The 27,400-nt window shown below is 41.4% G+C and overlaps 1 protein-coding gene across 1 annotated transcript in view; it reads left to right on the top strand.

The window, feature by feature from the left end:
• The window catches only part of STAG1 (stromal antigen 1), a 241,072-nt gene that overhangs the window by 199,575 nt on the left and 14,097 nt on the right, over positions 1 to 27,400 (top strand). The window contains exons 23-27 of the mRNA XM_019542857.1: positions 4,477 to 4,651; positions 15,785 to 15,924; positions 18,135 to 18,236; positions 25,763 to 25,911; positions 26,998 to 27,126. Of these exons, the coding sequence (XP_019398402.1) occupies positions 4,477 to 4,651; positions 15,785 to 15,924; positions 18,135 to 18,236; positions 25,763 to 25,911; positions 26,998 to 27,126 (695 nt within the window). The remainder of the gene's footprint in view (positions 1 to 4,476; positions 4,652 to 15,784; positions 15,925 to 18,134; positions 18,237 to 25,762; positions 25,912 to 26,997; positions 27,127 to 27,400) is intronic.

Here is a 27,400-nt window from a genome sequence, read left to right as displayed (position 1 = left end):
TTCTGTTGCGTTACAGATTTAAACTGGTTTCCAATCATAGCTGAAGGCAGAGTCATCCCTGACTAAACCGGCCCAGTCAAATGTCTGTCTAACCTGCTCTTGAAAGTTTCCAGGTGTGAAGTCTGACTATTGCAATATGCAGAGAATACTGCCACCTCTCTACTCCTATGGATATTCCCGTATAACTGTAGCCAAAGATTACATTACCCCTTTTTACTCTCCCAGCTTTTCATTGGGTGCTAATACTTCAGTTGGTTCCCTAACCTGCCAGTTCTTTTTCTAAATAGTGTCTCATAGCCTGTAACTGACCTGGATTCCTTGATGCATTATCCTGCATTTGTTATGTATAGTAGGACCCAGATTTTTTTGCATCTTGATAGTTTGCAATCTGTTTAGTTAGCAGTAGTTGCTAAATTAAAAATAAACCACTCAGCTGTTGGCTGCAGCTTTTACTGCAAGGGGCACCACTTCTCCAGTCACCTGGAATGTGTCAAAAGTTTCATGTAGCTGATCAGAGAAGTCCTGCATTTAAAATAAAAACCTCAGGAATTGATCAAAATACATCCACGCCTGCACACAGCTGATTGCAAACCCTTACTGGTTAGGATACTAGCACTGCAAAGAATCTGGGTTTGATTGTACCTTAACTTATTAAGCAGTCCAGATTGCTCTGTATCAGTGATCTGACCTGATCATTACTTGCCATCCTGCCAAGTCTCTGTCATCCACAAACTTCATTAGCAGTGATTTATACTTTCTTCCAGGTAGTTAATAGAGATGCTTTATAGGGCTGGGCCAACAGCTGCTTCCTGCAGGACTTGACCAGATCCATCATCATGAATGATTCCTCAAAGTTAATGTATTTTGGGATTGAACTATTGGCTGTCTTTTAATCCATTTAATATATGCCATATTCATTTTTGCTGTTTTCTTTCAAAAGGATAGTAGTGTCTTTGGAGGCTTTAGCTGAAGTGCTAAGAGACTTCTACATGAACCACACTGTCTTGCTGTAGGTATTGTTTCCTAAACAACATGCCCACTCAGGGGAGAGTAGGAGCCACCTCTTATATGTTAAACAGGAAGATAGCATATATGTAAATAGCACTTAAGTATTTAGGAAATTGCCTAGACCAATAGTGTCCAATGAAGATTAAAGCCAAGAGAATTGTCGCCTCACTCTGAAGGTTCTTAGAGTAGATCATGGTATATACTGATCTGTGCTTTGCTTTAGCTAAAGTCACAGCTTCTTTAATGTAAGCCTTAGTATATCCCAAACACATGAAGACACGTCTTTAATGCATGTTAGAAATATATTCATTTTGGAGATTCATAGTAATTTGCATGTTCACTTAGCACTACTCACTGCATCCCCATTTCAACTAAGCATTTAAGTGTGTGTGTGACTATATCTTTATTTAGCAAAGCACATAAGTATGCATTTAACTACAAGTGCAATCTTTAAATCCTATTGAAATCAACGGGAATTCAAATATGTGTTCAAATGCTATGCTGACTAGAAATGTTCTGTGGAATTGGTGCCTGGATTTACTTCCTGTTCAGGTGGTAAGTTTGGGAGAGCCATTTTACAACAACAGGTAGGACAGGAATTCTGCAATTCTAAGTGAACATAGTTGGCTATGAGATTCCAGGATTCAGCCACCATGGAATTAGTGTTCCTCCCCAGTGTGGAAACAGAGAGATCCCTTTGACAGACCTAGTTACTAATAACCAAGCTATCCGTTGTTTCCAGAAAGTCGGTCCCTGAAAGTACCTTGCATAAATCATTGACAAATTTGCATATTAAAGAACAGGCTGAGTTAGATTTTGTCCAAGAATGTAAGCTTCCATAGCTGCCTTCAGTAATTTTTTATCTGGAACACATATAGGCAGCTATATAGAATTATCAACATTACTTTACATAGAATTGCTGCTGGGATGTAAATTCAGAGCAAGACTCAAGGCCAAAAGAAATGTCATGAGTTTCAATAAAGGATAAGTGCAAAGTCCTGCACTTCAGGTGGAAGAAGTACAGGCTTGGAACCAACTGGCTAAGCAGCAGTTCTGCAGAAAAGGACCTGGGGTTTACAGTGCACAAGAAGCTGGATACGAGTCAACGGTATGCCCTTGTTGCCAAGAAGACAAATGGCATCCTGGGCTGCATTAGTAGGAGTGTTCCCAGCAGATCAAGAGCAGTAATTACTCCCTCTGTCCTGCACTGGTGAGGCCACATCTGAAGTATGGTGTCCAGTTTTGGGCCTCCCACTACAGAAAGGATGTGGACAGGTTGGAGATAGTCCAACTGAAGGCAGTGAAAATGATTAGGAGACTGGGGCACGTGACTTCTGAGGAGAAGCTGAAAGAACTGGGCTTCTTTAGTGTGCAGAAGAGAAGACAGAGGGGGGTTTGTTAGCAGCCTTTTTAACCACCAGAAGGGGGGGTTACAAAGAGGATGGAGTTAGTGGTGGCAGATAACAGAACAAGGAGCAGTGGTCTCAAGTTACAGCAAGGGAGGTTTAGGTTGGATATTTGGAAAAACTCTCTCACTAGGAGAGCGGTAAAGTACTGGACCAGGCTACCCAGAGAGGTGGTGAATCTCTCCTTGGGGGTTTTAAAGTCCTTGAGGTCCCTTTCAGCCCTAATTTCCTATGATTCTATGATTTGCTTAGTTAGCAATATACTTAGGCCTATTTCCAGATTATGAAGCCACCTCATATTTGTTTGTCTTCTCATCATGTTGTTTAATTTTGGATGTCTATAGTTTTCCCAGTCTGTTTTTCTGAGAGGTAACTTTACTTTTGTTTTTGTTTTTCTTTTGTTATATACCTTTAAATCTAGGACCAAGATGAAATTCTACTTTTCATCTAGGTTTCCTGCCTGTTTTAACATTGTTACTTTAGGGCTGCAGTATAGTCGAGTGAACTGAGCTCAAACAAACTCTGTCAATAGCTTCCCAAGCCAGCCTTGAGCAGAGGAATGTCTACTCTGTTGTCCTATCTATAAAGTGGGAATAATAATACTTTGCGTAAACTTTGAGAAGTACAGGTAAAAGTCAGTATGTAAGAGCTAGGTGATGTTTCTATTGCTTTTCTGTTGCCAATTAACAGAAACACCCTAGAATTTTGGAGAGTCAGTGCAGGGATCTTTCACTATGTCTGTGGAAGAAGCCATTGTTGCCAGATCATCCCTGCAGATAGCTAAATGCAGCATCTGGTTGGAATACTTTCAGTCTTTTATTCTTGTAAAAAAAAATAATAAATTACAGGTGTTTTGTTTTAGTAGAAAGAAACTAAAAGTTTAAGCTAGTGAGTACAAGGCGGGGGGAAGGGGTTGAAGCAATTTTTAGCTGGTGTCTGGTGCCTCTGCAGAGATGTCAGACAACACATACAGGTGATATACACGCAACGTGCTTACTCCATGGTAAATTACCTTTACTGTGTAGTAAATCATTCAAATCTAGAGTAAAGTTACCCACTGAAAAATTATTGGTAATTTTATTACGTGGGAAAGATACCACATGGAATGTATAAATGCATCTAGTTCCTTAGTCAGTTTTATCCTGGGGTGGCAGTTTACTCAATGCAATCCGGCTCCCAAAACCTCCTGCAGAGTCTGTTTGGGAAAGGTCATCATGGCTAGGGACAGAAATTATACATGAACTGGTATAAGTGACTGGAAATGGGTTCAAACTCTGTAACACAACAGAAGTTCAGTGCACATAAACTGCTTCCAAAGTGGCTGAAACTGGTTTAAAGTAAACCTGGATGGATTTAGTAGCAGACATAACTGCTATAGGTTAAATGGGTATATTGAACTTCTGCTCCAGATCCCCTCTGATTCAAGTTAACTCACAGTCCCCCAGCATTCAGGATACTTTGCACCTCCCTTGCAATCCTTTCCCCCCTCCCCCTCATCGCAGGGTGGGCAGGCTAACTTGGCCCAAGCTGTCTGCTCCAGCTGAGGTTGGGGGGGTGCTTTAGCATGCCGGCAGGTGTGTTCCGCCCCTGCGCCGCACCCCCTCCCCGGGCTTATGGCCTGGGCCACAGCAGGCATGTGACTGCATTTCTAGGATCAAAAGTGAATGTCTGTTCATTTGCTGATTGGTTCAATCTATGAAGCTTAGTCTAACCTGCAAAGATTGAATCGATTTAGCCTTGGGCTTTTTGACTGTCTGTCTTTAGCCCATGTTTCTGCTCCTAACTACAAAGTAAATTTACTACAAGTAAAGCCCAGAGTAAATTAGACCATAGTAACTGTGTTACATGTCTGCACCCATAGAAGCCAGAGGTATAAAACTATAATTTTGAAACTTCTGTGACCCTCACTGACATAGCATACATGTCAGATCATCACCACTATTCATTGTGACAGTAGGGTAATTGATTACTGGTTGGTCTGAGGGAAATGTCTGGAGATATTTCTAGTATATAATATTTGCAGAGGCTTTTAATCATATGAATACGTTATTTTGTCTTTCAGGCTTTCATGCTGCTCTGTGATCTCTTGATGATTTTTAGCCACCAACTCATGACTGGAGGCAGGGAGGGTCTCCAGCCTTTGGTATTTAATCCTGACTCTGGTCTTCAGTCTGAACTCCTTAGCTTTGTGATGGACCATGTCTTCATTGACCAAGATGATGAGAACCAGAGCATTGGTATGCTGTTATGTGTTATACTTGTCCTCTCTCGCTAGACACACAAAAGAATGTTAATATACTGAAATATGTCCAGTGATGTTCTCCTGTCATTTCCTCTTCCCTAACTCGTTTTGCAGGTTGATATAAGACAGTGATTCTCAACCAGGGTACCATGACACTACTAGGTTTACAAACATGCTTCACAAGATAAACCCAGAGATTTCAAATAGAAATCCTGAGTTTGTAGTCTTTGAGTTCTTTGCAACAGAAAAACTGCTCTATTCTTGTGTAGTTAAAGAGAGTTAAAATGAAGAGCTGGCATTTTCTAAGAGGTGCCTTGCATCTATCCAGAGTAGCCTGGAGTCTATAAAAGGTTGAGAACTATAGATGTAGGGTTTGTAATTCTGTACACTATATAACAAGTAATGGTATTGAGTTGACATCCTGAGGAGAGTTGTTTTTATTCAGAGGATATGGGAGCGTGTAAATTGACATAATTATATAGCTGTAACTGATCTTCCTTTATTGTTGTATGTTTTTCTTAACGCACTTGTGTTTGATACCACAACCCTAAACCAACAGTAGGATATTTCATAACTTTTTTATGGATGTCCAGGAACTTCAGACATTTGTTTCTTGAACTACCATCTGCTTAGTATAGCTTGTCTCTGTATCTCAGAACCAGAAAAGCAAGCTTGTTTGACAGGTGTCTTTTTTTTCATTAGTTGATATTTCACTATCTTCAGGCTTCCTTCCTGCCCTGTCCTCCATACCAAAGGAACCTACATGGGAATGTACCAGCTTCTTAAAGCTGATTGGTTGCAGGATTGTTCCAGGGCATTACAGGAGGAAGAATATTGCTGAGGGGCAAGGAGCATCCAAAGGTTTCAGCCTTAGCATGGGATTCAGAAGACCCAGGTTCAGTTCTGGCTCCAAACCAGACTGTATTAAGTGATCTCTTGCTTTCACTGGGCACCAGACTCCCATTTGTTAAAGACATCTATTAGCACTTCTTTAACTCACAGGTGTGGTCAGGAGATATTTATCAAGAGCTTGGAGGTACTTGGATACTGCAGTGGTGACAGCCCTGTAGTAGGGGGTGCTTGACCCCCAGCCCATGGAGTCATGTCATCTGACCCTTGGGACCACCACCAGCTCCAGAAATTTGGCAGCAAAGGAGCAGCAGTTAAAGCTGCCACCACTCCCACACCACCAAACTTATGGGTCTGTTGGGAGGCCTAAAGGAGAGGTGATATGGCACATGATCCTCCCAGCACAGGATATGGGCATGTGGTGCCCAACCCCATGCACTGACCCTGCACAGGATCAGCCAGCAGACTGCCCCCATGCCATTCATCCACAAGGCTGAAAGGTTGGGCGTCACTGGCCTTTAAGTTTACCCTAGATAGAAGGCATCCACAAGTCTTGGTTTCCATTATGCTAAGCAATATCCACACTGTTGCAAGTAGCTGCATTGGCTAGGTCTCAGCCCTGCATGATTTGGCTTTGTCTCTGATTTGCTGAATGCAGTACTTATTGAAGAAATGATACAGTGAGTATATAGAGAGCCTTTGATCACTGTTAGCAACAAAGATGGACACAGGGGTTTATGTACCCAAGGTGGGATAAAACATTTGCATATATTTTATACCTTTTATCCTGTTCCTGTACACTGAACATATAAAACAATTCAAATCTAATTAAATAAGAAACATCAGTCACTGGTTACAACACAGATAGCCATACAGATATACCCTATATCACTACTTCGGTATATGTACAATTAGTTGTCCCCTCACGGTTAAACTTCCCTGCAAAGCTCCCTGTCTTCCTGGAGTATGTGTCACTTGACTTATCCTTGAAACTCCCTCAACATTGTGTTTTTGGCATTGCATTTCTCAACCAAACCTGGTTATATTCCATAAAGAGAAAGGAAGTGGCTCGCTTACTTAGAAACTGATACTTCATTAAGCCAGAGGAGGCAGGGAGGTCTGTCCAGAGCTGTGGCCTAGCTGAGCCAAGGTTTTGCTGAAGCCTTACAAGAAGGCTAATGGCATACAGGGCTACATTAGTAGAAGCGTTGCCAGCAGATAAGAAAAGTGAGTCTTCCCCTATATTCAGCATGGTAAGGCTACATCTGGAATACTTTGTCAAGTTCTGGGGCCCCCCCTACTGAAAGTATGCGGACAAATTGGAGAGAGTCCAGCGGAGAGCAATAAAAATGGTTAGGGGGCTGAGGCTCATGACTTCTGAAGAGAGGCTGAGGGAACTGGGTTTATTTAGTCTACAGAAGAAAAGACTGAGAGGGGATTTAATACCTTCAGCTACCTGAAGGGGGGCTCAAAAGAGGATGAAGCTGGACTGTTCTCAGTGGTGGCAGATGACAGAACGAGGAACAGTAGTCTCAAGTTGAAACAAGGAAAGGTGAGGTTAGATATTAGGAAAAAACTCTCACCAGGAAGGCAGTAAAACACTGGAACAGGCTACCCAGGGAGGCAGAGGTATCTCTATCCTTAGAGGTTTTTAAGACCCAGCTAGACAAAGCTTTGGCTGGGATGAGCTAGTTGGGGCTGGTCCTGCTTTGAGCAGGGGTTTGGACTAGATATGACCTTTTGAGGTCCCTTCCAACTGTAATTTTCCGTGATTCTGTGCCTGGGAGTGAAAGACTTTAAAATGCCCCATTTGTTTAAGTACTTAAAAAAAAGAAAATTAACTGGTGCGTGATTACGGTATATACATACTTTAAGAGAAAGAAAATGCCGCATATTAAGGACCTTTTTAATCTACCAGAGAAACACTTCACAGTAGCTAGTGGCCAGAAACTGAAGCTGTATATAATTTTCATATTAGCAATCAGGCATAAACACAGTGTCAAACATGAACTATGAAGTAACTCTAACATTAGCTGAATTAAATGTAATAGCCTGTGATGCATAGAGGTCAAACTGGGTGATCTCATGGTCTCTTCGAGGCTTAAATTGTATGACTTATGAAGAACTGTCCCTGTCTCAAATAGCTGACATGCTAAATAATTTGGTATCAGGGACTTCCGAATGTGAACTAAAGTATTTAGTTATACTTTCCTTGCTCAGTCTTTCAATATGCTGTAATCACTTTCAAGCCATTTTGACAAAGTGGAGCTAATGTTGCTGCCTCGCATTGTCTTCTGCTCTCTGTATTTTCTCAAAAAGTTCTTCAAAGGGCTCCCAGCATATCCATAAAAAACATGTGTGTGATAGACTTCTCCTACACCCCTATAAATTCACATAAACCAGACAATATAGAAAAGTGCTGCTTCAAATGCAGCACAGCCACACAAACATAACTGCTCCCTTAGTGAGGCCACATTCTTTAGGAGTGACAAATATTTGCCTAAATTCTAGGAAACTAATCTTAAGATCTCTTCAAATGCCTCCTCTACTATGTCAGCTCTAACTATGCAACTGTCTATCTCTATTCAATTTCGCTTTATATCATACGGTTTGCCTTAAGGGGTCCTTTGGTCTGTATGGACAGAAATCCTCCCATGGAGCTACAGGAAATAGAGAATAAACCCCATTTTTAGGAAGGGGTTTTGTAGTCTGATTGTTCCCAGTTCCTACCATCATTTCCACAAAGCAATGTTTGGATGTTTGCCTTGTGAGTGAAGTAGCCCCATATCTACAGTTCTAGGCCTTTGGGAGCATCCTTGTTTTTTCTTGTCCCATTAATATTACTTTGAGGTTAAATGGGGTGACTTTAATTCAGTTTTGTAACATGCAAGTAGGGGTGCACCGATAGAGATCTTTTGGGCCAATACTGATAGCCCAGGAGCTTGAAGAGCAGTGTCTGGCTGGTAAGTCTTTTGTGGTGGAAGGGAAGGGAAGGGGCAAGGGAGGGAAGGTTGATGTCCCTGCACTGAGGGAGGGATGGAGCGGGGCTGGGGCTGGGGCTCTCCAAGCTGCCAGGCCACGTTCCTTGCGGCCTGCATGGTGTACTGCAGCTGTACGCATGCACGGGGCATTTATCAGCCACATTATCAGCCAAATCAGGCAAAAAAAGCCAATTTCCAATACAGTCAATTTTCTTTATATTTGTGCCAATCCAATATCAGACCAATGTGTTGGTGCACCTCTACATGCAAGTCTAAGGGTTTGGAGACCACAAAGAGGCAGCACTATCATGCAGCAACAACCTTAACTCTGTTTTAACAGAGACTTTTATGAGCAAATGTCCTATATTTTTTAACATGTGAATGAGCAAGCTGGCATCTCTAGTAGTAGAAGTAGCAGCAGTAGTGCACTTTTTGTAGTTAAGTACATGACTTCAGAGACGGTAGCAAATGCTGCTTTCATTCTTAGGGAGCATGTCTGAGACATCTTTGAACCATCTTTTATTATGACTCTTATTAAAGTCACCATCTCTTTAGAGGGAAGAACCAAACTGTTAATAATAGACCAAACAAGCACTGCACATTGCCCATAACCACTTCCCCTGGGGATACAGCATTAAACCATTTGTGATTAAGTACAGGTTTCCCTCACTTTAAGTAGATTCTGTATATATAAATTCACTTTGATGCGATGACACTTTTTATACCAAAAATTAGTTATATGCAAGGTAAATTCGCTCTTATGCGATTGGTGTGGTGGAAGCCTGCAATCAGCTGCTTTGTGTGGTACATTGTAGGGAGTGACACACCAAAATATAGTCTCCTGTGTAAATCTGTGCTCCTCACTCATCTTTGACATATTTCTGTAGTTGCCATCCCCATTATGATGGTGTCCTGTGCTTGTGTATACTGTCTGCTGTTGCTGAGTACCAAAATTGTCTTGTAAAAGTGGTAGAAATAGGTCGGAGGGGGGTCAGTACAGCCAAGGTCTTTACAATATAACAAATAGGGATACGTGAGAAGTGGGTTCCCTTTATGCGAATTCAAGTTAGGCACCGTTTTCTAGGAACGCATGTACAGCATAAAGCAAGGGAAACCTGTATGAGCAAATGCCGGCTCAAGTTCGGAAGAGCAGTAAGCAGCCTTTTTAATGGGTATTAGGAAAAAGTAGAGAGCATACAAAGCAATTGCATCTCAGAGGTGAGATTGGCCATTCTCAATTTATTCCTGTTCTAAATCAAAGCAACCTGTACTCTGGAAAGGAAATCAAAAGAAGTAGTAAATCATTCTTTAGCCATGTAGAATTAAAAGAGAACAAGGAAAGAAAGAGTTATTAAACCATGAAAATAGGATAGCGTTTAACAATAACCTATGTTTAGGCCAAAAATTAAATAAACACTTTAATTTTTAAGAACAATGATATTGAACCTTGCAAAAGGCAAGGTAACTTTATGGAGATTATGGAATTATCACATCTGAGATGCGAGAAACCCTAAAATAGCTTTCTCTGCTAATATTGGGGAACCAGATATTATTCATCCCAGAATCCTGAAAGATCTGGTGCATGAAGTTGTATGTTCAGTAGCAAGGCTCTGTAATAAATCTGTCAAGTCAAGATGGGACTGTAGGAAAATAAAGGCTTTATAGTAAATCTCTGTAGTCAGGAGGGGATTGGAGAAAAGCAAATTTAGGTCTCCTCTTTAAAATGGTGTGGGGAGATGAGGAGTGGTTCATGCAGCTACAGGCCCATTAGAAAAGTAGCTCTTTTTTTTTTGTAGTAAAAAAAATGAGTGAAATAAGTTTTTGAAATGGGATGCCACTAAATTCACAAAAGTTATGGACGGTTGCCTTGAGTCTAAAAAGTGTGAGAACCACCAACATAGACACTTAAACCTTAATCTCTCTTAAGCAACTTTCCCCACCCACATCCACTCTGAAGTTTGCACAATGATGATATTGAAATGTGAAGCTACTGGGCTTGTCAGATCAAATCTCTTTCCTGATGCAAGTTACCTAATACTTAAACCAGTTGTTTGCAATCTTGTTAGGCTCAAACTGCACCCCTCATTAGACTCAAGGCACCCCTTGGAAAATGCTTTTAGCTTTTACTCCTTTTTTAGTACAGAAAAATAGAATATTTTTTTTCTGTTGCTGAAAATTTAGAAAGACCATAACAGGTCAGAATGGTTTTGATGCTATGGATTCTTATACAAAATGTTTAGGTTTGTCTTGCGAATCATGTGTGGGTGTTTGAACACCCAACATGCTAATATTTCATGGCACCCTTAAAAGGATCTCATGGCATTCAAGGTACAGTGGTGCCAGGGTTGAGAAGTGTTGATTTTCAGCATTTGAATGGAGGTGCCTGTTAAGACCATCTGCATTTGGTCCTCAACAAATAAACAGACTCTGTGGGGCTTTGGAAAAATATAAAATCTATTTCATGTCAAAGGCTCCCTTAAATAGCTTAGATTTCTCTTCCACTCCTGTCATAAGCTAGTTAATGTTCCTATTAGACCAATGGTAGGCAACCTTTTCAGGCTGCAGACCACAGCAACCCAGTTTGAATCAGACAGGAGAAAATGTAAGCGCTAGGATCCAGCTACTGCTGCTGCTGCTCCCCATAGCAACATTGGAAGACTGCCTGCAGCTCACGCTCTTCTCCACAGTGGCACGGGCAAGTTTCTGCTGCCCCCACTGCCAAAGCCACGGGGCAGATCAAATAGCTCTGCAGACTAGAACCGGTCTGTGGGCCATAGGTTGCCAATCCCTGCATTAGACAACTCCTTAGGGCCTCTGGTCGGTCCTGCAGCAAGTCTCTGAAATTGTCTGTCAGAATCCATAGGGTTTCTGTATGCACCTCCATTTCCTGAGTCCCACAAGTATCAGTTTCATACCTCCACCACTGCCTAGGTCATAGAAGTTCTGAGGGAGCTTCCTAGAGTGAGACTCTGAAGGCAGCATCAGCAAAGACGAGGGGTTAACTTCTGTAACACAACTCCAGTCTACAATACGCTGATCCTTCATGACCTCTCTTTTTCAGAGCTAACCTGCAACTAGCACTGAAAGTAGAGAACTCGGGAAATAGTAGCCCGCAACAGCTAGGGATAGAGGGATTTGTGCATCTCCCCACCTTCACAGTTGCTTTTAGAATGTTTCATGGCCACGTGACTTTGCGCATTGTGAATCCGTAGAGGCAACATAGGCAAAAAGTAGGAGCTGTATACAATAAGTGATCACCCCAGCATTTTTATACCATCTATGTTATTTAAATACAGTGGAATTCTTTCTATGAGAGTGCTGCCAGCGTATCTAAATGTGAATACTATTATCAAAACCTGTATATAACTTTGTTTTTATACTGAAGTTGTGGAATCCAGTTTCATTATCTCGCATTCTGCTGTTTTCCCATTTTAGTAATATTTTTTTTCATTTGTAGTATAAGCATTTATATTGCTTTTTATGTCAGTGTTTCTCAGAGCCATGTAACATCTATTCTTTATTGCTGTTTTGGAGCGCTAGGGATGTCGCAGCTAAAATTTGAAATACATTGTTGTTAATGGTGCAAAATAATTCTACAGTAGGACAATATTGCTCATACGTATGTAAAAAGATAAAATAAGTCCAACCATATTAAAGCACCACCTACAGGCTATTATTTAATCAAGATAGTTGAACCAAAAGCTCACTTAGGTCTTGTCTAGAATGGGAATCTCAGGAAAATTAAGGCAAATGAATTAATTCTGTAAATTGTATGGCTAGAAGGGACCTCAAGGGACAGCTACTCAAATTTGCTGCATAGAAACAGGTGTATTATACCTAAACCATCTGTGTCATTTACCTATCCAGCTTCTTTTTAACAGTGTCCCATGACATTCCCTACCCAACTGCTCTGACACTAGAAAGTCTTTCCCCTTATGGTTTAACCCGAATCTGTATACCTGTATTTTAGACCCTTGTCCTATTCTCAGTAGCTAGGGAGAATGGTTGTTCATTACCCTCTTCATGGCACTCTGTCAAACACTGGACAGCTATTTTGGTGTCACCCTTTAATCTTCTTTTCATCCAGCTGCCAGCCCCTTCAGCTTTTCCTTTTATGCCTTGAGTCCATATCCCCTGTTAGGATAGCATCATGTATCTTGGGTGTGATGGTGCTGGTAATACAACCCAAGATTGTATTAACCTGTTTTGCAACAATATCACGCTGCTGACTTGTATCTTGTTTGTGATTTACTTGTAGCCCTTGATTCCTTCCCAGCAGGGCTATTGACCAACTATTTTCCACTTTATGCTAAAGTATTTGCTTTTTCTTGCCTTTGTGAAGTTCCTAATACTATATTTTCTTGCCTACAACATGCTACAGAAAAAATATGCACTTTGTTTTTGAAAAACAGAATGAAAAACAAACATTTTTCCAGAGTTGGGGCTGCATGGAGCAGGGACAGCCTAATCGTCAGCTGACCTGCCCTCCCTTTCCTGCTTAACTAAAAGCTGAAACCCCGGCTGTTACTGAAGGCTGGTCTCCATGGTTGGCTCTATGGTTTTGAAAAAAACGAGAGTCCCCAGGGCTGTGAAATAGAAGAGAGACCAGGAGCAGCTGGCAGACAGCAAAACTGCCTGAAGAAAGGTTAGCTTGATTAGTGGAATATCTAGACTATTGAAAGAGGAGAGAGGATTATTAATACCTGTGGAGTGAAGAACAGTGAGCCGTAAAGTCAACTGACTCCGTGAGCTGCCTGAATAATAAAAGCTAACTGCCATGCACCATAGAGCAGGAATCAAAGTAGGATGTTTCTACTTTGGGCAGAATATCAGTTTCTCCACTTCAGACATGTGTCCCAATTTTAGAGAAAATGTGCACATTATGCCAGTATATATGGTATTTGAACTTCTTGAGTTTCATTTTTAATTTCATGGTGCCATTCTCCAGTGTGCCGAGACTGATGAGATTTTATTTCTGTCCTTCAGTGTTTGTTGTCGTCTGAAAATTTGAATATCTCCACATCTTTAAGTCTTTAATAAAGGTGTTGACCAGCACTAGACCAGAACTAATCCCTGAGGGACCAGTTCAATATTTTCTCCCAGTTTCATATTGTTCCATTAGTTACAACTCATTGCTTGTCGTCTTTCTAGCAACTGTGTATTCACTGTATTTCATTTTTTTCTAGTCCATATTTCTCCAGCATACAATGTCTTCAAGAGACTTTTGGATGTTTATCTTGCTGGGATCCTATGATCCCTGCTGACTTCCTGCCCCTGGGGCAGGGGGCTGGACTCAATGATCTTCCAAGATCCCTTCCAGCCCTAATGTCTATGAATCTATGTGATATGCACCATGTCAAAACTCCTACTGATATCAAGATATATAACTGCTGTATTCCCTTTGTCTTCAGTTATCCTGTCAAAGAAAGAAAGTAGTTTGTCTTGACATGGTTTGTCTGTAACAAACAAATATTTCTTAAGAAGTGGAACCTTAAAACCTACCGATTTGACTTTCTTTTTGTGTATTTTGCTGTTTTTAGAATTACGAACTTTCTCAGTTCACGACCATCTCCACCCATTATGCAGTCACTGTTTTTTAACCAGTTCTTACCTATTGATTAGAAACCATTCAAAAATAATCCCCTGGTTGATTCTTCAACTTTCTGGACCAGAAAGGTGTTCTTGTACATTGGGAACTTGCTGGACATTTTGAGCTAAATTCTGTTCCACTTTGTGTCTATATGGCACATCTGCAGCTGCGTAACTGCAGTCTATAGGAGTTATACATCATTTAAATTCTGTTTCTCAACTATAGCAAAATAGAATGACCCTGTGGGCAATAAAACAGAAGGAATGGGGCCTTCCCACAGCTCTGTAATGCCAGTTAGAGTATAGCTTCCCTTCCACACTGTGATTTGCAGTTCGTCTTTCTTGCTCCCCCACACTCCTCAAATTGGTATGTAGGCATTGAAAGTAAATGGTGTAGGTAGCCTATATTTTTTGCTCTGCATTGTCTTGAGCCTTATTGGAATTTCTAGCCCCTTCTCCAGAATTCATCCTCCAGTTCCCCGTCCTTCATTCTTACTTTTATAATGTATCCTGTCCATTTTTGTCACCATCCCTCATGAAACCTACATTAAAGCCCTCCTCACCAGGTTTGCTGGTCACAGTCTAGAGGTGCTGTTCATAAACTTTATCTTATGGATCCCACTCCTGCCCAGCAGTCTTCTATCATAGAATATTTTTCCGTTGTCAGAGATGCCCAAGCCCGTCTTGTAGTAGTCATCTTCATAACTATGCATTTGGGTTCAGGACGCACATTGGTGTCTGTGCCTTGATCTTCACAAAGAGGGTAGATGAGAGTGGTATTAGTGCCCCTAACTCTAACCCCTAATGATCCCTCTGCTTAGATGTTTGTTATCTTCTTTCATCTGGTCAGGTTCCCATCCAGCAGCCTCAGAAACAAGCTGCCCATTTTTTTTGACCGTAATTAAATAAGTCTGATGACGAGTCTCAGCAACCTGTCTACCATGTTCTGAATTCAAGCTCCAGATAGGCACTGTCACCCAGAGTCAGACCACCAGATTGGTTTCTCCCTCCCCCTATGAAGGAGTCTGTGACCCCCCATCCTCCTCCTTTTCTTGGGCATGGACCTTCCATTTTTAGTTTATAGGTTTTCTAACTTCCAGTCAGTGTTAGTGTTGCATGTTCCAGCTGAAATACTCCTACAGTAGCTCTGAGAAGAACCTGGAAGCCGGTTGCTCATCTCTGAGTTCAGTGTCTTACAGTTCACTTCTTCCTGGTTGTCAAAAACTGCCAATTCCCTTACTTATTCTTCAGCCTCACTTTTTCTCCTTGCTGTATCTGTAGCAAGAATTCTTTACTACTGTCGAGGAAGTCTTCCCTTTCTCTGTTGGCCACCAATTAGCATTCAGTACATGTGCCCTTAAGAAGCAAAACCTAGTATATCCCCTGCAGCTTATAGCAACCACTGTCTTGTAGCTGCACTCCTCTTTCTAAAGTTAACTCTTTAAAGGCCCATATGGATGTTTCTGTCCTAAAATGACCAAAGGACATTGTAACTTGATTCTTTCTAATTTTCCTGGGTGTCTCCATATAGACAGGGCTTTAGAGTCTTACCCTCTTCAACTTTAGTGTTGCCTAAAGCTACCCTTGAGAGTTTTTTGGAGAGTTTTTCATTTTTTTAATAATATAATTTATTCAACAAACATGATCATGTTTTATGGTGCTTTAGAAAACCATAGATATTTATTAACCATTTTGTTTACTGTATTTAGAGGGAGATGAAGAAGATGAAGCTAACAAAATAGAGGCTTTGCATAAGAGAAGGAACCTTCTGGCAGCATTTAGCAAGCTTATTATATATGATATTGTGGACATGCATGCAGCAGCAGATATCTTCAAGCACTATATGAAGGTATGGTTCTGTGGGTTTTTTATACTCCTCCTAAATGAGCAAAGAAATTGTGGCTGGAAAAGACTTGAAACATTAGGTCATCCGTCTCTTCTGTCCACTAGACCAGAAGTTTCTTTTTGCACCTTCATGAGCACTTTTTCTGATCTGATTTTAACTTACCACTGCAGTTTTCCCCTTTTAACTACCCCCAATGCTGAGATGCATCAGTCTCTGGGCTTGAGCGTGGTGGCCTTTAATAAGAACAATAGTATATTGCAGGCAATGGAAAGCACTGGCCCTGCAGTAGCCTGCATTATGCACATGCTTAGGTTTAAGGAAGAGGTTGTCCCTTTGAAACCCTGTTTAGGACCTGCACTAGGGAAGAGCTGTTACATCTAACTCTGAAGTATTGGTCTCTGTCTCTGCAGAAGTTGCTATAAAATTACCTTCATCATCCCTCAATTGCATGATGTTCTTATCATCATTTTTAACTGTTTACAATATGATCAACACTGAACGCACCACAGTGCGAAGACAGCTCCTGCCCTGAATTCTTTGCACTCTAGTGCACAGAAATAAAAGAAAAGAAAAAAATCAAGTCACTCTGTGAAGCCCAGAACACATGATGGCTTACTGTACTTGTGTTTGTTTTGCTTTTTTGGGCAAATTCTAGAAGCAGCAAAAAGGGATGAAGATGTGAGTAGAAAAGGTACTGACTTACTATGGTCAGATGATTGATTTTGTAGGCTGGTCTGGACTTACCCTTCATTATAAGTGGAATGTGTTTTGAAATAGTTACATGATTCTTTGGTGATCCTTTACACTAATCTTCACTGGCTGCTCAACAGTTTGCTAGCTCTGGCTCCATAATCCCTGGTGAAACATTGTCCCTACCATATGCCAATATGATATATTAGTGGGCCTATCCGACCGCGTTTGCCACTATCTGGAAGCTTTTCTGACAACCTTGGTTTCCCATTTTCTGTTGCATCAAATACAATTTGTAGGTACCACCTAGATAAAGCTCTGGTGGAATCTGCCCTTCCTTCTATATCATCCCTTCTCAAGTGTTATATTGAGTCCATTGACTGCCAGCCTTCCCAGGCCTGTCTACCTAAGGTTTTTCTGTAGCCACCTCTGTTCCTTTTTCCACCTGGCCCTTCTGTGCATAATAAGACATCTCAAAACTAATCCACAAGGCCCCTGGGCTGTCCATATATAGGTCCCTGGTAAAGACCAATTCCCATGAATCTGTTTTTAGTGAACCAAGATGATTCATTTCAACTATATATTTTGTCTAGTTTTCCTCCTACTGTCAGTTCTCAGATTGTGGGTAGCTCTTTCTTGGGTTAAGAGCTGCCCTAATGCATTAAACTAACAGGGAATGGGGATTTACTGCCCATCTGCTGCTCTGCAGGAACTGCCTGGGCTTATTCTTACTCCACAGTAAGTGAAAGTTTAACCAAGGTCATTTACCCATCAGTAAAAATTGCTGTGCACAGTAAGACCTCTTCCCTTCAAATTCTCTCTAATTTGTGCACTTATCCATAGTCTGACTGTTTGGAAAGCACCTGCCACATACAGTGGATGCTACTGTAAATAAATGATTGGTAATAATCAGAGAAGAATAGTGCAGACCTCCCATCAACTATTTGTTGGCACTTATCTATAGTTAAAGGGCTCTTGACATCTGTTCCTTCCATTATTTACAATAGGAAATAAACTCTACTGTTTTATAGATACTGCTGTTTCATTTTTCCATGTCTGTAATCAATTTTGAACTGTTAGTAGCATCATGTTTTAATGGGATCAATGGTATTTTTAGTTTTCTAAGAAAAAGGTGGGGTCTTTCAGAAAAGAACATTGCTAAATTGAAAACATTACAGGAAATAGACTCACTAGTCACCTTCACCAAAACTACATTATTTTCATAATGGGAAATAATTTGGGTATACCATTTCATTCTGTTAGTTTTAAAAGCTAGTAACTGTTAAAGGCAGTTGTGGATTTAATTACTGAATAGACAGTTTCCAGCTAGGTACCCTTTAGGTACTGGGACTTTGACACCTGTCATGTGGAGAAAGCATGGTTTGCAGATATGACTTGTTTGAACTACTGCCTTCTCAAAAATAAGAATTACAAATGAACATTTCTATTAGGAAAATCATTAGTTATGCAAAGGAAATGAAATTCTATCTTTAAAAGTGTGGTTTTCTTCTCTTTTCTCTTAGTACTACAATGACTATGGAGATATCATTAAGGAAACATTGAGTAAAACGAGGCAAATCGATAAAATCCAGTGTGCAAAGACACTAATTCTCAGTTTGCAACAGGTAAGGAATTTGTGTGATGATTATAGTCTCATTCCAAAAACTCCTGCAAAAGTCTTTCTCCAGTACCCTCTACTCCCAATAAAAGTCCAGTCCAAGGAAACGTATGAACAGTAGTTTTTAGGCTTTGTCCAACTTCTAACTCACTTTAAGCTAGAGAATTTGGGATGGTTTTCACATCTGCTGCATCTGCTCCATGGTTTTCCTAAATATTTACTTAGCAGTGAACTTTAAGTTTCTGCTTATCACAGTTTTGCTCTTGCACTATTGCAAAGCGTGTTTGCAGCTTTTAAGTCACTTTACTGGCTCTTCTGTAAATCCTTTCTAATTTTAGTAGTTTTTTATTACTAAATTAGTATCTTTTTTAAGTTTGGGAACCAGAACTGGATAGTATTCTGGTCATGTTCTCATCAGTGTTGTAAAGAGAAGTAATACCACCTCCCTACTCCTTGATATTACCATAGGGATGCATCCTAGCATTGGATTTTGCCTTTTAGCTGTCTCATTGCTCTGGGAGCTCATGCCCAATTGGTTATGTATCATGACTCTTAAGAGTGTGGACAAAGATACTTTTTAGCTAACGTAAAAGAAGAGGGGGCACTAGCTAACCATTACATCTTCATGTTTCCATAGTAATGCTTGTTAGCTAAATTGCCCAACCTTTTAACCCAGAGTAAAGCAGAGTTAAAATTGGAGCAGTTTTGCTACACTTGTATTGCTAGAGAATTGAGCAAGTGTAACAGTTGCATTGTACTCTTTACTAAGCAAAAGCATATGATCCAGTGGCAGGAAGTTGAATTTAGACCAATTAAGACTGGAAGTGAAAACATTTTTATCAAGTTGTTTTCAATCACTGGAAGAATTGATCAAGGAATGTGGTGGACTCTCTATCACTAATATCATTGAATTAGTATTTTATATCTTTCTAAAGATAGCCCAGCCATGTATTACACGGCTTGAAGCTGTAACTAGAGGAGGTCAGACTACATGATCATAATAGTCCATTCTAGAATTAAACACTCGAAAGCCTGACTTTTGCACCTTCTATTGAACCTTCTGGTTTTAGCATATGCTGTATTCTTTTGCAGATGCACTCTTTTATAGTGTGCCATGATATTCATTCTTAAGATTTTCATGACTTATTTTCTTGACTTCCTTTCACATTATTGCAAAATGTCTATGGCAACGCACAGAAAAGTCAGGGGGAGTAATATCAAACCATAGATGTTCTTACTTACCTTTAACCAAGTTTGCTTTTGGAAAATCTGATATTTCTGTACAGTTCTTCCACAAGAACATACATTTTAGTAAGCTGAGTTCAAGTAGTTCCCAGCCACAAGAGCCAACCTCTCTTGTTATTTTTATTATTTCAAAGCAGATCCTCGCGCTGATAAAAAGCAAATAAGAATGTTTTACTTCTTCTATATTATCCGCAGTATGTTCATGAAATTTCAAGATGTGTTCTCTGTGATGTAATAACATAATACCGATATTGAGCTCTGCAAAGATTTTATGCTCCAACATATAAAATGCTACTTAAGATTGCAGCCAATTACAGTATCCTTTGGTTTCAGGCTCGGCTTTGATTTGTTCAGAAATTCTCCTCCTACAGCATCATATGCTGTATTTACTGCATTTCTCATTCAGTGTATCATTTGTATGTGTTTTATGCCTGCTTCTTTATCACCAAATTCTAAATCACTTTGTTTTTTTAAACATTTGTGTCGATTGTTAAAGGAAATACCTAGGCAATGCCGAGTAAATTGCGGTTCTCTCTCCTAGGCATTTAAAATATCTGGCATATTATTAGATGTAAACAAGCTGTATAGATTGGAGCTAAACATTTCAAATGTGAAAAAAATTCCATTTTCAGTCCTCTCTCATCCTGTTTAAATTTTCCCTTAGCGATGGTGCAAGTTCTAGATGTGCACTCAGAAAACTCATCGGCAAGATAAACCTGGCAGGTCTTGCCAATACAGAGGAGGATTGGATTATTACATAGGCAGAATTACCTTGTGGAGTAGAGCAGTAGACCTAGTATGAATTAAACTGTGGGATGTACAAGAGGGATTAATACCAAGAACTCTTCCCATAAGACTGAGCTAATAGATTGGGGGGAAACAACAAAAAGGATGTGGATGTACTGGCTGATTACTGGCAGCAGTAGCCTCCAGACGAATGGAGGAAGCAATTCCAGAAATACAAGCCCATGGGAGGGAGAACACTTTAATGACCCTGGATGTTTCATCACTGACATCAGAGTAGTTGTTCTTAAATAACAAAATTTTAAAAACCAGCTTTAACGTGAAACTATGGAACAAAAAATAATCTATGATCTAGACTGTGCTTTGTTGTTATAGGGATATATGTGGTGTGATGTGGGTTCTTATCCCGTTACCTGGACTAGCTTTTATAATCCCTACTTCCCTCGGTGGGTTAATTGACTTTTCATCCCTATTGATCTCTTCAACTCACCTTCACCTCTCAGCAGTGCCCTCTTCCCTGTTTGCATTTAAATTCTCTTCTGTTTATAACCTGTACTTTCTGCGCATCCAAGCATCTGATGAAGTAGGCTGTTGCCGATGAAAGCTTATGCTGCTCTTAATCAGTTAGTCTCTAAGGTTCCACCCTGTCCTGCCTACATTAAAAACAGATTAATTTAAACTAGAACAGACACAAAGAAGCACTATTAGGATGGTCAAGGGAAGGCAGAACTCATAAGAGGATATTAAACTTATAAAATGCTATTAAAAGAGCTTGGCTATTTAGCTTATCAGACTGAAAGTTGGAAGGGAATAGGATTATTTTCTATAAATACATTATTGGAGAGGAAGAAGTAATACTGAAGTTAGAAACCAGTATTGGCATAGGATCAAATGCCTGACAAATCATCACTACTGCGTTGCGGTCCCAGGAGCAGCCGAGATGCCCCGTGGTGACTGCAGCCATGTTCTGCTCCACACCTAGGATGCCTTCCCTTCTCGCCCACCACACCTGGATGGAAATATAATAAATAGGGAGGCTGCCCATGGGCCTTCACATGCCCCCAGTTTAACTGGACCCCACTGGCCTCTACTGCAGCCAGGTCCCTCGCCAGGCTTCTCTCATTGACTGTGCCCTGTAGGGCACCTGTAACCTTAAGGGCTAATCGTGCGGCTCTAGTCCTCCCCGACACCCCAAGCCTCATGGGTGTTACAGTAATGATGTTCACCTGTTGGCACTTCAGCCTCCTCCCCTTTATTCTACCTAGGCCTTCTAGCCTGGGCTCATTGTATCAGGCATAGCTTTGAGGCACTAGCTCTCATTTCGCCTTTTCAGGTACCAGGCCCCTGCCTGGCTGTGCCCCTCTCGAGCGCCTGGCCTCTGCCTCGCTCTGTGGCCTTGTACTATGCCTGCTTCAGGCTCAGTAGTCATTTAGGCCTCGACCCTGGCCCTGGCAGGGCTCAAAACAGTTATATGCCCCTCAGGCACTAATGGGATCTCCATATACTGCCCCTTCCTGTCCCAACCCAAATCACTAGTATAAGCTGTAACATAAACACTGAGCCCCTGCGCTGCAACACAAGCAGCCCTCTGCAAACCTTCCCTCACCCCTTGTGCTGGCAGACCTCCTTATGAGCACCCCAGGCCTCAGCGTCCCTACAGGCAGCAAGGCAGTCAGTTTGGCGTCCCTGGGTAGCTCTCCTGGGCAGGAGCTGTAAACCCTGCAGTTGGCAGGGCTAGACTGACTTGCCAGCCGAAGCCTCCAGCTTAAATGCTCCCAGGGTTCTGCCCACTTCCAGGCTGCCTGCAGGTGCCTGCTTTGCCCTGTTGCCCTGGCAACTGGCTGCTGCTGCACCCTGCCTAGCCTCCCTGGCTGGGCTCCTTTTTTCTTAAAGGAAAAAGGAGCCCCAGGGTCTCTGTTAGTCACAAGCAAATTCAGTTTCAAAATTAAGTTTCTAATGATTAGAGAAGTGAAGTTTTGGAATGGTTTTCCAAGCAAAGTAGGGGAGGCAAGGAACCTGAATTACTTCAAGATAGGAGTCAGTGGGGTTGTGGAAAGGATAGTATAATAGAGTAGGGGAGTTCTGGGAGTACGTATCAATGCACGTGATGTGTGGATTCAAGTATTTAGTATTCTCATGATGGATCTGAAAAGAAACAGTGGTAATCCTGTGTGTCAAGGCTTCTGCCAGTCCCTCCAAGAGCCAAGATGATTTTTTTCCCCTATTTAATTCTTTATTCGACTTCTGGGTGTGTGTAGGGGTGGGAGTCTGATGTTGGCTACGACTAGAAGTGAGAGTTTGAGTGCAGTGTGCTGGTGTTCCTACCAGACCTTACAAGCCTCTTCAGTGCCTCACTGGAAGGGCTTCCTCATGTGATCAGGATCAAACCAATCCCTAGACTTGGAGTCAAGAAAGGATTTTTCTGCAGTGTCAGATTGGCAAAGAATGAGGGTATTTGTCTTCCTCTAGCACAGAACAATGGTCTTTTTGATAGGGTCATCACAGTATCTATTAGCCTAATAGATGCTCCTCATCACAGTGACAAGGCATTGATGGCACCTTTGTCTTCCCTGCTGTTTACTTGTGGCCTATTGTAGGGTCTTTTAACAGAAGGCCTGTGGTTGTGGTGTGTCAGAGGAGTTGGAGTGGATGATTTCTTGTACCCCTTTGAACAAATAGTTGCTTTTAAAGGACTGGATGCAGTGTCGCAAATTCTCTTCCTGTCCTATGATCCCCTAAGTTATACTTACCGTAACGTAGCATCTTACGTCTGATACAGCTCACTTGGTTATCTGGAAATTATGTACATGCAAGAGTCTCCTCTTCTCCTGGAAGCGATTCCAGTGCTCCTGGAATGCAAAGATCTTTTCTCCAGCTCATTAGATTACCATAGAGTTTGCTTCCAGTATCTATCTTATCGTTTCTCTCAAACATTTTTTTGCTGTCCTTTACATTAACCCCTGTGCCAATCTATTTGGGAGGAAAATTATTTCTACCTCTGTCCTGACAGAAGCGGTGTGATAGCAAATGCTGTCTTCTGCACTGTGGGGCATTTCGCTCTTTCCTGTGTCATTCATGTTACCTTAGTTGCATCTGGACTAGAATAAACAGTCCTGCTTTTATTCACGATATGCCCAGCCATTCTCATCACATCTTTTGCTAGCACCTGGGATATAATATACTTTTTTTTTATCTGGGTCATAGATGACTTTAGCCATATTCTGTACTAACAAGCAGCGAAGAAAGTACTAATTACTTTTTTTGTGGTTCTGTTTCAATATCTGCCTTTTGTCAACTGTTCTCTGCCTCTTCTTAGTCTTACCTTATCCTATTCTTAATTTTTATGTGTCCTGTGTCAAAGTAGCAGGATTTTCCTGTTGTCTCACTGTGTTAGCAGGTGTCGGCAGGGAAAGGACAGTTGACTTTTGAGAATTCACGGTAGCAATTAACTCAGTGTTGCACATAAGGAAGAAGGAAGTGACTGCTTGGGTTATGGCATTATTCATCATATGGCATTATTACCGTATTCACAAAAACAGAGATGAACGTGTCCTGAGAAAGTATATGCAGACTTGCCATATGCTTGCTGAGAGAATATCTCAGAGTGACGTCTATATTAAACAGCTTTGGTTGTTTGTTGCCTTGCTTTCACTACTGTCAAATTCTCTGCCCTTTTTCACAGCCTTTTCCTCCACCGTTTAAATGTCTCCTTGTAGTACATCACTCTCCACATATTTGTTTGTCAGTCCCCTTTGGATTCTTCTCTGTATTTGCATTTTGCATAGTTAATCCTCTTTAACTGGGGCACACTTCCTCCCAGGTACTACTTAGGAGATACAACCTCTCCTGCATGTCCAGCCAGCATGGGAATTCACGCATCCCTGCAATGAGAATTCCTATGTTTCTACCTCTTGTCATATACAACCTCGTTGTGAAGGCCACCATCTTCTTCTTCATATGTGTAAAAAGGAGGAACAGTGACACACAAGTCCTTTCTTTCCTCCATGTTAAGCTAAGAAAACCAGCTGAGATAACAAGAGGTTTTTTGCTCTTTTTCCTGAAGTCAGGAGAGGGGAAAGGGGTGAAAAGACATACAGACACTCACCAGGACTAGTCAGTGATCTTTGATTCTCTTCCAGAAAACTCAGATAGCCCCTAAGGATTTTCACTCACCGTGGGGGCAGGAAACACTGGGCAACTATTTACCCTCAGACAGGGAGGCAAGGACTTAGAAAGCAGCTTAAGCCACTAGTGCAGGCAGAGTGCACACTGAGTCAGCCTCTTTTTCTTAATTCCTTCTAGCCACCCCTTAAAGGTGAAAGAGCTGGGTCATGCATCTCCAAGGGAATGCCCTACGTCATCTGGTGTGACCCCCTATATCCTAGGTCATCATATTTCACCCAGTTGCCCAAAAATATAAATATACAAGTAAATCCCATCTTCAAGAAAGACAGAAAAGTATTGTTTTAAAGACTTCAACAGATGGAAAATCCACCAGCGCTCTTGGTAGTTTGTTCCAGTGCTTAATTAATCCTCATTGTTAAAAATGCATGCCTCATTTTTTTATTTGTCAGCTTCACCTTGGAGCCATTCGATTTTGCTTTGCCTTTCTCCACTAAATTAAAGAGCCCTTTAGCATCTGGAATTTTTCCCTGTACATTGTAATCAAGTCACTGTTCAACACCCTTTTTTTTAATAAAGAGATTGAGCTACTTAAGGCTCCCTTTAAGACATTTTTTGCAGCCTCAAATCATTTTTATGGCTCTTCCTCCTCCTCCAGGTTTCCACCATCATTTCAAAATGTAAGCACCTGAACTGAACACAGTATTTTGATGTTGGTCCCTGTAATGCCATTTCACATGTAAAATCGCTTGCCTATTCCTATTCATTACTTCTGTCTTTAAAAAGATTACATTAACCCTTCTTGCTGTAGCATTACAAGTTGACTTGCTTGTCCTCTAAGCCATAAGTCATTTGGAGTCAGTTTTCCAGATTAAAGTCCTGCATTCTGTAGCTACAGCTTGCATTCCTTGTTCCATGTGCATTTTGCTATATTAAAACACATTTTGTTTGAATTGGTGACACTTGCCAAGTAATTCAGATAACCCCCTGTGACTGCCCTGTCCTCATTTGTATTAACTGTTCTGTCAATGTTTATGTTATTGCAGATGTTATTAGCTGGGATTTTATAGTCTTCTTCTGCAGAGCATCATGAAAAACGTTTCCATTTGATGGTGATTTCTTGAAATATAGATCCTCTGCCATTCATACTGCTCATTTTAAACCACTTAATACAGAAGTGTGCATGAATTCGAAGTTGTGCTGAGAGCACAAGCTTTTCACTGCGTTTCATACTTCAGGGACTGCTAATATAGGGTCTGATCCAAAACCCATTTAACGTAGGGTCTCCTCCAAAATCCCTCTGACTTTAGTTGACTCTGGACAAGGCCGTACACCAGCTAAAATCAGCTTTGGGTAAAGAAAAACTCCTGTAAAAACATGCTTCCTATCTTATACGTTTTAACAGTTCAATTCTTTCTCCAGCTGTTTAATGAGCTTGTTCAGGAACAAGGTCCCAATTTGGACAGGACATCAGCCCATGTCAGCGGGATTAAAGAACTGGCCCGCAGGTTTGCCCTCACCTTTGGCTTGGATCAAATCAAGACAAGAGAAGCCGTGGCCACGCTACACAAGTGAGTGGTGGTAAATACTATAAGTTTATATATGCATATAAACCAGAAGTTTCTCCCACCCAAAGGTACGTAATCCCACTTGGATTACATAGCCCACAATGATGGGCTGATGGCAGGGGAATCAGCAGCACGCAGGTCGCAATCGCACTGGCAGCAGCTTGGCGGCAAGGCTGCAAAACATGCGAAGTCTGAATTCAGGTGCCTGAACTGAGAGCAAGGAGACTCTCTCCTGTTTTCTCCAGTAACCACACTGCTGGGCCCAGACAGCTTGCTGTAAGACGTTCCCTGAGTTATGTTTTGGAAGAAAGACTTAAACTAACAGCACTGGAGAGAGGGAATAAGCTGGGACAAAGAGCCTAGCAAGACAAGGGGCAGAAACTGGGATTAGAGCCAGGGAGAGGGAAACTGTGAAGAGTTTTGAGGAACACTGGGATTATTTGGGCAAGTGATTTGGCAGCTCTATGCAAAGTCTCCCTCTGGGAGCCAGTAGGGCTGGGGAGACTGAAAGGTTGATGGGATACCAGACTGGTGGTTGAGAAGCACATTGAATGAGGAGCCAGGCGGTCATGAACTAAGGCTGGCTGGGCAAGGAGATACCAGTACTTGGCATCTGAAGAGATGAGACTAGGATTTGCTGGAAAAGGAGACTCGGACTAGGGTAAGGAGCCAGTGGTAAATAAAAAACAGAACTAGGACATGGACAGATTGGAGGAAGCAATGGAGAAGGGGTCAAGTCAGGAAAGAAATGGGATAGGGTCATCACCCACTAGAGGACATACCTGTCCAGAGCCTAAAATGCAGCCACAGACCCACGAGTCTCACCACTCCTTTGCTATCAGAAGATATCCCTGAAGCCTACTAGTAAAGCTTTCTTTCCCTTTTAGTGCCTGCTGACATAAACTACTGCAACCTACTACTGCTGTCGGTTCCACCATTAGCTCACATGGCTGCAGTCTGTGTTACGAACCAAAAGGGTCCAATGCAGCTGAATCATGTGGCTATCCGTAAGAGGCCATGAATGAAATTGCCATAAGTTTTTCTCAGTTTCTCAGAGACCTAATAACATTTCATGTGTCTTTACCCCAGGGATGGTATAGAATTTGCCTTCAAGTACCAGAATCAGAAAGGACAAGAATATCCGCCTCCTAATCTTGCTTTCCTTGAGGTCCTTAGTGAATTTTCTTCTAAACTCCTGCGGCAGGACAAAAAGACTGTGTAAGTGATACCCTCATTTCCCTGTTTACAGGCTTTGCTAAACTGTGTCATTCATCATTTTAGCGAGCATTTAAGATGTCTGCCTCAAGGGGTTTGCAGTACTGATACTTTAGCTATCTGCATGCCTTTAACCCTCTATATATGCATAGTTCCACTGAAGTCAGCGGGCCTCTACTTGCATGCTTAAAAGCTAATCATGGTAGTGCTGTATTGGCAGGATGAGTGCTGTAATGCCATTCTGCTTTAAGAATTAACAGTAGTTCATTTTTGCAAG

This window comes from Crocodylus porosus, unplaced genomic scaffold (assembly GCF_001723895.1).
Source record: "Crocodylus porosus isolate Cpor-Errol unplaced genomic scaffold, CroPor_comp1, whole genome shotgun sequence".
Taxonomy (NCBI): Eukaryota; Metazoa; Chordata; order Crocodylia; family Crocodylidae; genus Crocodylus; species Crocodylus porosus.
The sequence above is the reverse complement of the archived record's forward strand: the minus strand, read 5'-3'. Positions and strand labels throughout refer to the sequence as shown.